General features: G+C 51.2%; 4 protein-coding genes across 4 annotated transcripts; all 4 read right to left on the bottom strand.

The window, feature by feature from the left end:
* Window positions 1-559: 559 nt before the first annotated feature.
* On the bottom strand, window positions 560-4,338 carry Aspvir_003096 (cytoskeletal protein-binding protein SLA1; the record flags this gene model as incomplete). Its single annotated transcript, XM_043274683.1, has 4 exons — window positions 560-2,454; window positions 2,523-2,559; window positions 2,635-3,960; window positions 4,141-4,338. 4 exons carry the CDS (start codon window positions 4,336-4,338, stop codon window positions 560-562), a joined length of 3,456 nt encoding a protein of 1,151 aa, XP_043130618.1.
* Window positions 4,339-5,370: 1,032 nt separating this feature from the next.
* Aspvir_003095 (PRKCSH domain-containing protein) lies at window positions 5,371-7,010 on the bottom strand (the record flags this gene model as incomplete). Its single annotated transcript, XM_043274682.1, has 2 exons — window positions 5,371-6,816; window positions 6,894-7,010. 2 exons carry the CDS (start codon window positions 7,008-7,010, stop codon window positions 5,371-5,373), a joined length of 1,563 nt encoding a protein of 520 aa, XP_043130617.1.
* Window positions 7,011-7,839: 829 nt separating this feature from the next.
* Window positions 7,840-10,115, bottom strand: Aspvir_003094 (putative C6 transcription factor; the record flags this gene model as incomplete). The annotated part of the gene is made up of 2 exons (XM_043274681.1): window positions 7,840-9,945; window positions 10,002-10,115. The coding sequence occupies 2 exons, from the start codon at window positions 10,113-10,115 to the stop codon at window positions 7,840-7,842; spliced, it is 2,220 nt and encodes a 739-aa protein (XP_043130616.1).
* Window positions 10,116-10,721: 606 nt separating this feature from the next.
* Window positions 10,722-12,023, bottom strand: Aspvir_003093 (phosphosulfolactate synthase; the record flags this gene model as incomplete). The annotated part of the gene is made up of 6 exons (XM_043274680.1): window positions 10,722-11,217; window positions 11,289-11,371; window positions 11,435-11,514; window positions 11,567-11,604; window positions 11,653-11,690; window positions 11,778-12,023. The coding sequence occupies 6 exons, from the start codon at window positions 12,021-12,023 to the stop codon at window positions 10,722-10,724; spliced, it is 981 nt and encodes a 326-aa protein (XP_043130615.1).
* Between the last annotated feature and the right edge of the window lie 1,132 nt (window positions 12,024-13,155).

Raw genomic sequence — 13,155 nt, 5'->3', positions numbered from 1 at the left:
TTGGCAAAACGACAAAGGAAATCACATGAGACCGTGGAAGTCGCACAAAATAGGATCAGCGCAAACGGCAAAAAGAGACACGAGAGGCAAAATCCCGGCCAAAGTATGTGGCAAGTAGCATCAAGGCTGAACACGACCGCCGCAACAACCACCTGTGCAGAAGAAGAGTTGTGGCCTTGTGCATGGAGAATGGTGACAAAAAGACGGACGGACATCTCACTTCCAAGATTACGTAGGGCCCCAAGCGGCTTGAATGGCAGGTGAGACGAAAGAAAACGAGAAAACGAAATAGTCTAGCTCGCTGAGGCTGCAATAATGTACCGAAGCATGGCTTCAGAGCTCGCGTGAGTCGAATCGAATAACATGCCATGAATCAGTTGCTGTATGCGTCTCAGCATCACGCTCAGCAGAAACAAGAGACATCATCCGTAAGGTGCATTCAATCCCGCTGGCAAGAAATAGTAGAAAATAATGTATAGCAGAGAAATGATCATGTGCCGCAGGACAAATCAGATTATATACACCGCGGTCTTTTAGAAGCCGAATGGATTTGTGGGCGCTAGAAGGAGAGAACAGTCAGTGGCCTTGAACGAATGGTGACAACCTGGCACATCTTAGCGATGGGGAACTCACTAGCTTGTGCAAGATTAGCCCGCAAACCAGTTGGCTGGGGAGCCAGCTTCTTAGGAGCATCATGCTTGACCCCAAATCGTACGGGAGGAGGTGGTCCAGTCTTCTGTGGCTGCAAAGGTGCGGCTGTGGGCTGCTGGGGAATAGGGGGGACCGGTGGCGGGGAGGTTACAGTATAAGGCATACTGCTCGCACCGTTCATGCCGGTAGGTTGGGGTTGAAGAGCCGGAGGTAGTATCGAGTTAATGCCTGTCGGCATTGGCCGCTGTGGCTGGGGTTGAAAGCCTCCGAAGCCTGTCGGCTGCGGTGCAATGCCCTGGAAGCCAGTCTGCTGTTGCTGTAGCTGCTGAATGCCAAATTGTGACTGTGGCTGGAATCCAGTGGGCTGTGGCACCAATCCACCTGCAAACTGAGTTGGAGGCATGAAACCGGTCGGCTGCGGTTGGAGCGATGGATTGAAGCGTTGCTGGTTCAACTCGGTCAGACTCTGGCCAGGCGGGGCCATCTGTGGGCCGGGTTGAGGAAGACCGGTCAGTTGTGGTTGCAATGGAGGAGGACCAAAAGTATTTGGCTGCTGGGGGAAGTTCTGTGGCGCGGAAAGCGGCCTCTGTGGAGGGGGCGGGAGAAGCGAGCTCTGAGCCATATTTTGAGGCGGTTGTGGGCGCTGCCTCGATGCCTGCTGAAAGCCTGTCTGTTGAGGGCTGAATGTCTGGGCGCCGGTTTGCATAGGCTGCTGTGCYATTTGTGCCACTTGGTTGAAAAAGCCGGGAGTGGCACCTGTCTGTTGCGGCTGCAGCTGGGGCGTAGGCACTGCAGTCGGCTGTGGCTGGATAGCAGCGGGGGCTGACGGAGCTTGAGAGGCCTGAGGAGTAGGTGCAGGCGCCGGCTGTGCAGGAGTGGGCTGGAGAGGCGCTTGCAGTAGAGATAGGTCAGCCATTGCCCCAGTAAGTTGTTTCTGCACTGGAGCTTGGGTTGTAGCGGGCGGTGCTGTGGCCGGAGGTGGGGATGAGGGAGGTGGCGCCGAAGACGCGGCCTGTTTAGGTTGCTTCACCTCCCAAGCATCGTCATCGAAGCCACGCTGTACCGGCTTCTCAACTGCAGCAGGAGCGGGTGGTGTTTCGGTGCGTTCCTGAGGGTTGGGTGCGTCCTCCTTCAGCTCGAAGGCCTTCGGATCGACCACATCACCGGCCTGGACTGCGGGTGCCGGCCTGCCCTTGCGGGTGTTGTTGCGTAGCACCCCTCCTGGGCCGGAGAAAAGACCGCCGGGAGAGCCAGCCTCCTCATTGCTGATGACCTCTTCTCCGCCGAAGCTGACATTGCGCAGCTTGGACTTGGACCCAGTTCTGCCGAACATATTGTCCAGATGCCGCATAACCCGCAGAATATCACCCTCCTTCAATCCAAGGGTGCGCAGGGTCTCCGAGGTAATGTCCGGTAGAATCGCTTCATCCATGGAGTCCTTGATAAAGTTCTGAGCATACCGCTCGCATTGATGAGGTCCGACTCCCGCTTTTAGGAAGAAATCAAACCAATCGTACTCGGGCCCAACTGACGCACCGGGGCGACTGGCCTCGGATTTCGAGTCGGGTTTTTGAGCTCGGCGGCGAATATCAGATAGAGGCTTGTCCTCGTCCAAAGACACGCCCGTAAGCTTTTCCACGTATTCGAGGTCCTCAATAGACATCTTGGGGATGGGAACAGCAATCTTGACTCCGTTGGTCTTATGGAGGTGAATCTTCCCATCTTGCAAGCCGATAAATTGCGCCTCGACAGTGAAAGACTTGGTACGATCTGTCCACTGCCTTGTCTTGGTCGGATCCGGTTCTGTAATCTCATTTAGATGGGATTCCAATTTATTGGGGGGTTCGGCAAAGAGGGTGGAAAGGACTTACTCGGCTTGTTGGCGCTCTTGCTGTCGCGTTTTTTGTGCTGCTCGAAACTCTCAGTATCCTCTCTTACCAGAGTCACTGTTGTTTGGTAGGGTGGTTTAATAGCGCAGCTTACCTCAGAGGTCCGTGAATCTATCGAGTCAGTCCTCGATTTCCGCATCGCTTCCTTGGCCAGGCGCGTCTCTTCGAGCCGATTCCTTTCTACCGTTGATAGGCCCGACTCGACGCCAGTGGGTTGGCTGGAAACAAAGCCGGTGATTTCGATGTAGCTGCTTGGTACCACACCCTCTTTGCCATTCTTCATGCGTCGCACCATCCACCATTCCTCAGATGTGGTGTCGTCCAGAACGACGACCTCATCGCCGGCAGCCACAGTAACCTCGTCATCTCCCTGCGCCATGAAATCATACAGAATTTGACCCTTCTTCTTGCCCCCGCCTCCTGCACCTGCCGCAATGACTTCCTTCAGGCCCTCGGCACGGTAGGCTCCAGAGATCTCACCGAGCGCGGAAACAATCTCTCGAGCGGTGTCCTTGGCCCCAGCATGAAAATCGATACTTTTGCTGGGGCGAACCAGGTCGAGGAAGACATGCTTGCCTTCAATAGAGTAATGGGTGAGTCTATCCGCAGTCCATTCTTGCATGTCGCCGTCCCCTTCTGGTGAGATAAAGATCGTTCCTGTCGCGATGTTGATTCCCAATGTCGTTGGCATCTTCTTCCTCTTGCCCATAACTTCGACCATTTCATTGATATTGTACAGATGATAGCCAGAAGGGGAACGAGGCGTTGACTGTCCAATTCGATTATATGGGGGAGACTCCTGCACATGGCCCTGGCTATCCCGCTCCCTCACCGTGACATACTGAGTGCGTGAAGGAGAGGGTTCCGGCGGAGAGTACCGCTCCACTGGAGGAGAGAGCTGTTGCGATGGAGGCCGCTGTGGTAACACTGGAGGCGGCGGCGAGGGTTCCCTCTGATAACTGTCCTCTGGTTGATAAGAGGGTCGCTGGGGCTGCGGCGGCGGGATATCCCTGGAGTGTTCGGATTCCACGGCTGATGCATGCTGTTTATGAATGATATCCGCTATTGCTGCTGCCGCTGGGTTCTGTATTGTGTCAATCGGAGAGCTAGTAGACGCGGCCGCGACCGGTTCCTCCGCCGGTTCCTCAACCGGGCGTTGGGGAAGGGCCGGAGCGGAGGGCTCGACAGGAGCAGGAGAAGGGAGAGAAGGCGGGGCAGTAGCAGCGGCGGGAGTAACGTCCTCCTGAATCTCGATGTAGTTTGCAGGGGCGAAGCCGAAATCCCCATTGATACCAACTAATGTCCAATCTGGATCGGAAGTATCGTACACCATCAGTTCCGCATCCTCGGAGAATGAGACTTCTTCGTCGGTCTGGCGCGTATAGTCGTACAGTGCCTTTGCATGGCAGATCGCGGGAGCCTATACAATTTGAATGAGTGCCCTGTTAGCATATCCATCATCTCATCGTCTAGAAAGAAGTGTCCGCGGCAGAGCCACGATTGGCATAACCAAACATCCAAAGCGCGCCCCGAGAGACTCTGACAGACTGGATGTCCCAGATCCTTTGGCCATGAAGCATCCCACGACAGTGTAGCTTACCTCCTCGACATAGTTATTCGGTACAAGACCCTCCGGTTCATCCTCGTCATCCCGTTCGGCCTTCTTCTTCGCTTTCCACCAATCGTCTTCGACGCTTTTCTCGAGTATGTAAAGCAAATCACCCTCGCGAAGTTCTAGTTCGCCTTCGCCTTGGGGCTGGTAGTCGTAGACCGCTTTGTATACCCCGAGGAACCCCATTTTGGATTCARGCCCCCGGGCGAGCGCCGTCTAACTCGAGGAGGACAGGATGGTTGTTTCTAGCGGTTCCGACGGTTTTGGCGCGAGCTGGAAGTGACGCCGAGTTTTTATATTGGAAGTCAGGGCGATCCGGCCGTCCGCGTAGGGGTTCTCAAGTTCGAAAGAGTAGTCTAGATAGTCGAAGGCTGGTTGATAGTCGATGGATGGGGGGAAACCGGAAGCCTTGGCAATTGGGTATCCCCTCTCCCGAGTCTGGCCAGATCAGGGTAAAGGGGCTAATTATGCGATGAAGAAGATTTGGGGGAAGGCGACCGTTTCAATTACGCAAATTAATGAAAGTGATCGAGGAGAAGAGTAAGGAAAAATAGAGATGACGGGGGTAGACACGGAGGGGGAGAGGTTCAGTAAGAGAGATGATGAGGTTGTCAGCCAGAAGCTAGTAGTTAGTAGAGTGGGTGAAGGTACGTAGTTAGCAGTTCTCCGTGGGAGTATGGTTTGTGGCCCCGAGTGCTACTGTTACTACTGTACCTTACTATCTCTAACATTACAGTGAACTCTGCGATTTGATGCGAAGTAAAATTCCTGCATGATTGCAACATCCAGAAGAATCCATGTACCTGATTATCTCTGCAATTTCACCTGTCACCTCACCTCACCCCCCATCTACAGTGTGGAGGAAATGGTCCCGCCTCGAGTCTACTAGTCTACTGTGCTAGACGGTTTCACGCTGGGGCTTTGGGCAGCTGTTCCTGGCGTCAATTAGGAGCGATGATCAGGTCGAAACAGACGAATTCCCTCGTGCCTATTTCCTTGATGACAGGGAGGGACCCCTACGTCATTTCTTAGTTTTCTCTACATCGGTGTCTTTAGCCAGTTGCCCGCTCCAATTATACGGAGGCCCCTATTCGTCAACTGGATTCAGCAAAACATTGCAGAACGTGATAGGAAGTGGTATCTCAAATCGTAGCTGAGGCTTGATAATAGTAATGAAATGTACAAGATCAAGACAGAATTACACATCAACCAACCCCGCTAGAGCTCATCCTTGAAGAAGATTTCCTCGCTGCCGTCTTCGGCATCATAAGTGGTCGGCTCTGATTCTTCTGGCTCCTGATGGTCTGTTTTCTCGTCTGCCTTCTTCTTTTTCTCTGCTGTCTCTGCATTTGATTCCGCCTTGTCAGCTGTAGCTTCCTGTGCCGGGTGCGATGTAGAGCCCTGTGCAGCCTGATCTTCTTTCTCATCGTCGTCGGGCTCGACAGTTCCGACTAAGCCACGCTCGCCGTTAGACTCGACAATTTCTAGTGTCCAGTCCTTGCCCTTGGCAAGCTCCTCGAGTCGGCTTTTCAGTGTCTCAATCTTCTCGGGGTCAAGGCCATATTTCTTCAACTCCTCCTTGGACAACCTGGTGACCTCTCCATTTTGGCGCTTGGCAACCACCTCGATTTTCTCTTCTCCAACAGATGCTACTCGACCCTTCTCAATCTGTTTGCCCTCCGATCCCACCCATTTTTGCGCCCCGACCTCGATATCGCCGACAACAGGAAACTCGGATGTAATTGCGGATTCGACGAGCTGCTGAGCCAAATGATATTCCCGCCTTGCTTCCCAGTCGGAAACCTCCTCCTCGGAGAGAATCTCCCGGCATTCGATCGCGTGCGCCTCGTCCTGCTGAGGTGGCAGAAATGCAATATCGTTGCACAAGCGCGGGGTGTAGATCACCATCAGATATGAGCAAGTAGTGAGCTCCTTGATCCAACCGATCCGATCTGTGGATTGCGGATGGCAGTGGAACTGAACTTCGATCTTCCGGTCCTTGCCTGTCAAGTCGCACTTGGTTCCGCCGCGCAGTCGCTGCACTAGATAACGCGACCCCCCTTTAGTCTGGAGCTCGGCGACATCGGTAGTTGTCTTTTTGTGCTCCGCATCCCCCTCCAGATCCTCGTCATCGCCACTATTCGGAAACCTGCCCAGCACGAAAGAATGAGTCGCAGAGTCCTCTATCGGCGGATAGTTGGGTACGCCTGGGCCGGACGGTAGTGCATGAAACTGCTTGATTTGCTTCTTGTAGCAGAATGAGTACGACCACCATCCGTATATGTAGTACATGCATTTGCCTTCCATCTCTCGCAGAAGCTCCAGGCCACGATCCGTCGCGCGTGCAATTTCTCGCTGCTCATCCTCTTCACTGGCGCCTTCCGCTCCGTTCGTCTGGTTCTTGTCTTCGTTGTCGACTTGCGGGATAGAACAGAGATATCGCTGTCCGTCAAGAAGCATCTCCTCGTACGTGAACCCAGGTCCTTCTATCGCTTCTTCATTGTCGTCTTCGGATTTATCTTTTCGGCCTCCCAGATATACTTGCGCATCATTGCCTTCGGCGAATGTCTTATCAGTGGAAGACGAAGAGCTCTCTTGTTGTTTCTGTAATAACTCCCTTGCCCGCGTATCGAGAATGTAATCATCAGGGAAGAAGACTTGGAACTACAAGCGGATACCATTAGCACATTTGCCCGTTTATTTTATGCAGAAGCCAAAAAAGTGAAACACGTGTAGCATACTTGAGGATACGCAAGAAGATCATCCTGTATGTTGAACGCTTTCTTGCTGGCCCATGCGCCGGGACCGGCACAAGCCAGCACCAGCAACGGCGTGAGAGTCCGTAAACGTCGGACCATGACTTCGTGTTTTAGACCGATAGCAGTAACTAGATACCAATGGATCGTTATGACAGACAAGTCCTCGCTCTGGAAGCTCCGGTGGGAAATTCCTAAGGTTACTGCCTTCTGGGGGGAGTGTCAGGGTCAATGAAGTGAAAGGCGGCAATCCACTCTCATGATTATAGCAGCATATAGGAATCAAATCTCAGAATGCAGAGGTATGTCATTAGAAGCTGTAGCTTCAGAACATGACAGCTGTAAACAACATCATTGATCTGCTATCATCGGCGGAGATCCGCATTGTGTCCTTATCGACACGTGGATAAGGATTTCTTAGGTCATCCACCGAGATGAACCGAACGCTTCAAGGAAACGAAGGAAGGAAAAGGAACGAACACAACGGAATCAATACTTGATTTCCACCAGAGGGTAAAATACTTTTTGACTATCTTGGAGTGATACCAATCTGCAGGTATTTGATACTTCATTACTACAATCGTACGATTTCCTACCACCTGCAGTAACCAACAATTGCAATTTGAAAGCATAGAGATAGATGCCTAATGTTTGTGGATGATTGGAGACATAGCCAACCGAACTCCATTCAGACGCCAAACGACGCAACCAGGGTATTTCCCAGAGTAGATAGATATCCTCCCAGGTATAGTGAGAAATAAGATAAAGAAATACATGGACCAAGAGGTAAGTGAAGGATGCGCAAACTATGTTCGTATCATACCGAGTCATGAGAAATGGACAAGTCATCAGCAGGAGAACGTATAGCAGGTTACGTCAGAAGGACTGGGCCTTGATGCCTTCGCATTGACTGGCCAAGTGCAGCTTATCATCAAGTCTCTCCCCAGAGGCCAAAAACGGAGAGATCTTCTGCCATGTAGAGAAGGCCGTTCTCCGAGAATAGTACATCGGACAAGGGTGTTTGCCCTTCGGCATCTGTTCCCATTCCCGGCTGAGCGGTTGTGAGGGTTCCTCCCGGTGAACAGCCAATGGGTATTCCCGTTGTTGTCAGAGTAGAGATAGTATTATCGTACGGCAGCGCAGCCGCTCCTTGAGGACCACACAGGGTATTCCAAATGTCATTCTCCGATTGACCTGTGGAGGCTGTTTGTTCCGGCCCTTGCGCAGAAAGCGAGCCTGTAGCGAGCTTTTCGGGAGACAAGGGGGACGGGGCTGACTGCTCGCCACTGCGGCTTATAGCCACGTTGTCGTTGGAGGCTGATGGTTCTCTTGTAAGCCCTACTTGGCCAAACAGCTGGTCGACCTGTTTGCTCCGGCGTTCCATCCATTGACGGTTTCGACGGCGAACATATTCGGCCACCGCGCCTCGCAGGTATTTGATGATCTGGTAAAAACGACAGGCGTGCGGATCATGTGGTACAAATAGTCCCAGAAACTTTTCGGACTTGTCCATACCTTCCTCGAGCGGGAGAAGATTGTCATACTCAGCAAAGAACGCTGCTCCCAACACGACGGCCGAGTTGAATACTGAATTGATCAGAAAAGGTAGTCTCCGAGGTAGAGCTTCAAACCGAGACAGATCGTCCACAATGTTGAGACAGCGTAGAGCAGAGTAGACACAAGCATCAGAGAAAAGAGCGATGCGAGAGGCACTGGCTCTCGGATCGTTGGAGCTGATAGCCGGATCAGTCTTATTTCTCACGTATTGGGACACCCGAAATATGAAGAACGGCCGAGTTAACAGAATGATTGACCAGTAATATGCGCCGAATACATGCGCTGCGGCCAGCATACTCTCAAGATTTTTTAAACTTAAACGCTCCGTCTGGACACTGAGAAAGGTTGGCAGGTTCCGGACCCAAGCGCGGTGCTGATTTGAGATCGTTTCCGCAACATTGATCGAGACGACTTGTCTCATGTAGACTTCCGTTAGGATGCGATCAAAGATACGGCATAATGCAACCACGCATAGGGATAACTGCGCTTCGGGTTGGGATCGCTGTTGCTCCCGTGCAATTGTTGCCTGATCACCTATATCAGAATCAAAATCCGAGGTCGCCGGAGGGCGCCCTAAGGAAGCGCTAAGGAACAGGTCCATCATCCGTAAGCTTTTCCAAACCCGCTCCCGGGCCCGACGCTCCCGAGTGCAGAATAGGGCGTTCGCGTCCCTTCGATGAATTCCAACGGCATATGCGGCCCGTAAGGCGATTCCCAGGTTCATGAACGCGCCATTGCGACGACACGCACCAAGCATATACATTGAGATCAACACATAAGATTGGATCGTGTAGAGGCTGGGGGTTTCGGTGAAAGCGGAGAATGCTAGCTGGCGGCCACTGACGAAGTACTGTTCAGCGAGATCCTGATTGATCTCCGAAACCTGAACTCCGATTGCGAGAACAAGGTAGAAGATCGAGCTGACAGTATCTTCATCGCCAGTCGGATTCTCAACCCAGTTGGCGAGCCGCGGATAGAACTCCTCGAGATCGAATAGATCCAGTAATGGACTGGTAGCAAGGACATATTGACGAGCGAGTCGTTGCGCCTCGTCGTTACTCGGTGGCGCAGATAACGGTCCTGTTTGGGTAGCCGGAGTACTCTGAAAAGCCTCAAGCATGGAGTGCCGCGACGTATCCTCTGTGAACTCGCATCGCCCGATTGACAAAGAGACGATACGACGTACACTTTGCAGGAACGACAAGCTCGCAGAGTCACCAATATACATGAATTTTCCTTGCCCATCACGAAGCAGCCTGGCAACCTTGGGCACAGGCGCCGTCCCGTCTTTGTCATCCGTTGTTTGTTGCTCCAAGTCTGCGCTACGATCCTCGAGGGCATTCAGCAAGCGATCCATGGCCGTTTGCCTCTGCGGAGTCGGCACCATGTGCTCGCTAAGAAGCATAGTCTCCTTAGGAGCATTAATATTCAGTAAGCGGGCCGGTTTATCTGAGAAGTTGCATTCCGCTTCCTTGCGACGCTGTATGCAAATCGTACACGGCTGTTCTCCGTTACATTTCTGCTTTCTCCGTTTACAGCTGTCGCAAGCTCTCCGGCATCGAAGCCGTGCGCCAGGAGCTGCACTAGCCCTAGGCATGGCTTAAAATTGTAAGCGTCTTTGCGCAAGTGGTCAGGCCACGGGATATTCATGGATGCATGGAACGTCGGAGCCAAGACGCGGGGTCTGTCTCGATGAGCTGTTGGATTGCGAGGCGGAAGAAATGCCAGGACCCAGACTGGCTATGAAGTGCTTAGGAAAATCATTTCTCGATGGGCAAACCCATAATTAGTGCGACAGTCAGAATTCTTGCCCGAGAAAGAAGAAGAAGAGGCTCATTGAAGCTGTCAAGTTATATAGGACGATCCGATCCCCCGGAATCGGCACTGCGGAGATAGCTGCTTACTAAACTGCCGCTTGCACGAGCCTTTCCTTAAAAGTCACCAAGCAGCTAGAGAGCGATATCATCAAGTGCTTCGGGATAACAATCGCAAGGACCTTTCAACTGGCAATAAATGAGAGGATCTGGACTCTAATATAGGTCCGAAAAATACAATCATTTCTCTTATATGTCATTGCTATCGCGTATTCTCCGGGCCTCCATCGAAGAACTGCAGCTATACAGATGCTAGCTATCATATCGAATGTGATCTTCCAGAGTTTCCCGTCCTATTTTCAGATGCGTCATGTGAAAGACGAGTAATGTCCATGGCGTAGTTTATCGATACATATTGGTATCCCATGTGATCCTCGTCCGTTTATTCTGACCGAAATGATACCACTTTGCCCCAAGTGTCAGCTGTGCCCCAAATGCCCTGTCGCAGGCATGACAGTTGAACAATCTGACTATGGTCGACGAACAAGTTGACGTCGATGCCGAACTCCCTGATATACCAGTTGAACACATTGGGATCTGCCGCCTCGAACATGACCCGCTCAGACGGCAATTCCTTCATTATTGTGGACACGACGTCAGTCCGCCATGACTGCACGTTTTCTGTTATGCCCTCAGATTCGATCATCAAGCGTTCCACGCCCGCGTCGAGGAATTTACGGCCCATGTTAACGAGCTTTCCCGGGTCGGAAGTCCCAAAAGCCTCAAGGCCAGAAGCAGGTGTATCACCTCCAGCACCAAACTGAATGCCGAGCTCTGGCTTTGCCTTCAGCTTGTACGCGTTGACTTTGTCAACCAGGCGAAGCCAGTCATCTTCTGGGAATGATAAGAACCCAGATGAGAGTTCAATAACATCGAATCTTTGAATGCGTTAGTCTCGAAAATCGGGCAAATGGTACGAGAGGCAGCGCCTCGACGCGCGTAAACGAACCCGAGATCCTTGCATTTCTTGAGGTACTTATCAAAGACAGAATTGGCATCGGGATGTGTGAGAAGATGCTCGGCCCATCCCCCCTGTGGCGAGTGGACTGCGGTCAGATGTTAACTTTCCTGATATCTGCGATTGAACAAACCTACAGTTGAAACATAAACACCGTAGTCGTGGGCGAGGTCTATCAGTTCTCTCAAGGGCTTTTCCTGGAAGAGAGAGAAAGAGCCTGTGTTTCAATCAGCTGAGCTCAAAATGTGGTACACTTCAGTGATACATACCTCCAGCGAATTTCAGACCATCTACATGGGTGCCCATTCTGAAAAGAGCGTTAATACCTGTGTTGGGAATCTCTTCTGATGCTTACGTTTCTAGAACATCGGCTAAGTAGCGCTTTCCCATCACCTGGAATGGCACCGCTTATATCAGCTCTGCGATTCTCACACTGCACTATGCTCGTTCCGGTTTCTCTGGGTTCCCGAAAGCGCATACCGTATAATATGGACCTCTGATCTCTGTGACCCCTTTGCTTCTAGGCTTAGGAGGCCTAGGGTTTGATCGTGCAAATCCAAATCCATGATGTTTATCTTGGAGCAATGTCAGTTGCTTTTGCGCTGGATATGATGTCGCAAAATATCTTGACAATCCTGTTGTTGTCACGAGTCTGGACCTCTGTCGCGGGACAGGCCCCGCGATATATTTCGGGGTCGTAGCAACGCGAGATGTGGATGCCAGCATTATCTCCGTTTTCCTGCTCACAATTTGAATGAGACTATGTTGAAATTTCACCTTATACTTTGGCAGCTCGAGTCTTCCGTTGGTTCTGATATTCGCATGGTTTATGAATCGAAATAGGGTAGTACGGCCCTAAACAGTTCCCCGCGCTGAGGGGTGAGTTGCTTGACGTCAAACATATGTAACTCAAAATGCGGAAAATCTAAACAATCAATATAACGCCTTTCTCTGTCTTCTCGGAGAGCACCATGAAGTCAAGATGGCGACAGTCCTGAGAGCTCGGTGACGTCATTTATCCTGAAGACGAATGCTGCTCCTTATGCATGAACTGACGGCCAGCTTGAATATACATTGTTTCAGCTCACTTTTACTTCATGAAGTTACAATATCCATGCCAGATTATAAGGCTCCGACAACCAGCGACGATAGAAGTTTTCTATAGCCAGACCGTATCTGACTAAGGGGTTCCATGCTCGAGTCCCCTATAGTTCGATCGGACGCGCGTCTGCAACATGGGATTTGAGGTCCCATATCCTTTGGCTATTCTACCATAATAGCGCTCATCCTCCATTACCCCTTGCCACATGAAGTGAAAGAGCGGGCTGGTGAGAAAGAGTTTGGGATTGATGCGAATAATGGGCTAGTCTAATATCCTGAAGCCGGCATAAAATTGACTGGCCACCCATAGATACTTGTGTGAACATACTTTATGAGAGAGGAACAATGCAGATACTCCTTCTTCTGTTGATAGTTCGAGATATACCTAAATTAATAATACCTATCAACCCCGCTTGGTTCTCTCCAATAACCTTCTGTATGACGCAACAGGTATATATATTGTAGGTTAGTTATCACCTATTCCACGCCTCAGATTCTATTCTCCGCAAAATGAATATAATCCAAAATAAAGATGTATGCGATATCTAAGGGGTAGATGAAGCAAAATAGGGAAAAGGAGGCAATAAAAAAAGACGCACCAATGTGAGGGTGGATCACGACTTTCAGATCTCTGTCATAACTGAGGGTAGATCCGATCGATTAGTCAGAAAGTTTGAACTCGCAATTCTGACACTCTAACCGACTGGTAGAAAAGTTCAATATATGATCAAGACCTAAGGTAGACTACTTGGTCTAC

The sequence above is a fragment of the Aspergillus viridinutans genome (assembly GCF_018404265.1).
Source record: "Aspergillus viridinutans IFM 47045 DNA, scaffold_13, whole genome shotgun sequence".
NCBI lineage: Eukaryota > Fungi > Ascomycota > Eurotiomycetes > Eurotiales > Aspergillaceae > Aspergillus > Aspergillus viridinutans.
The sequence above is the reverse complement of the archived record's forward strand: the minus strand, read 5'-3'. Positions and strand labels throughout refer to the sequence as shown.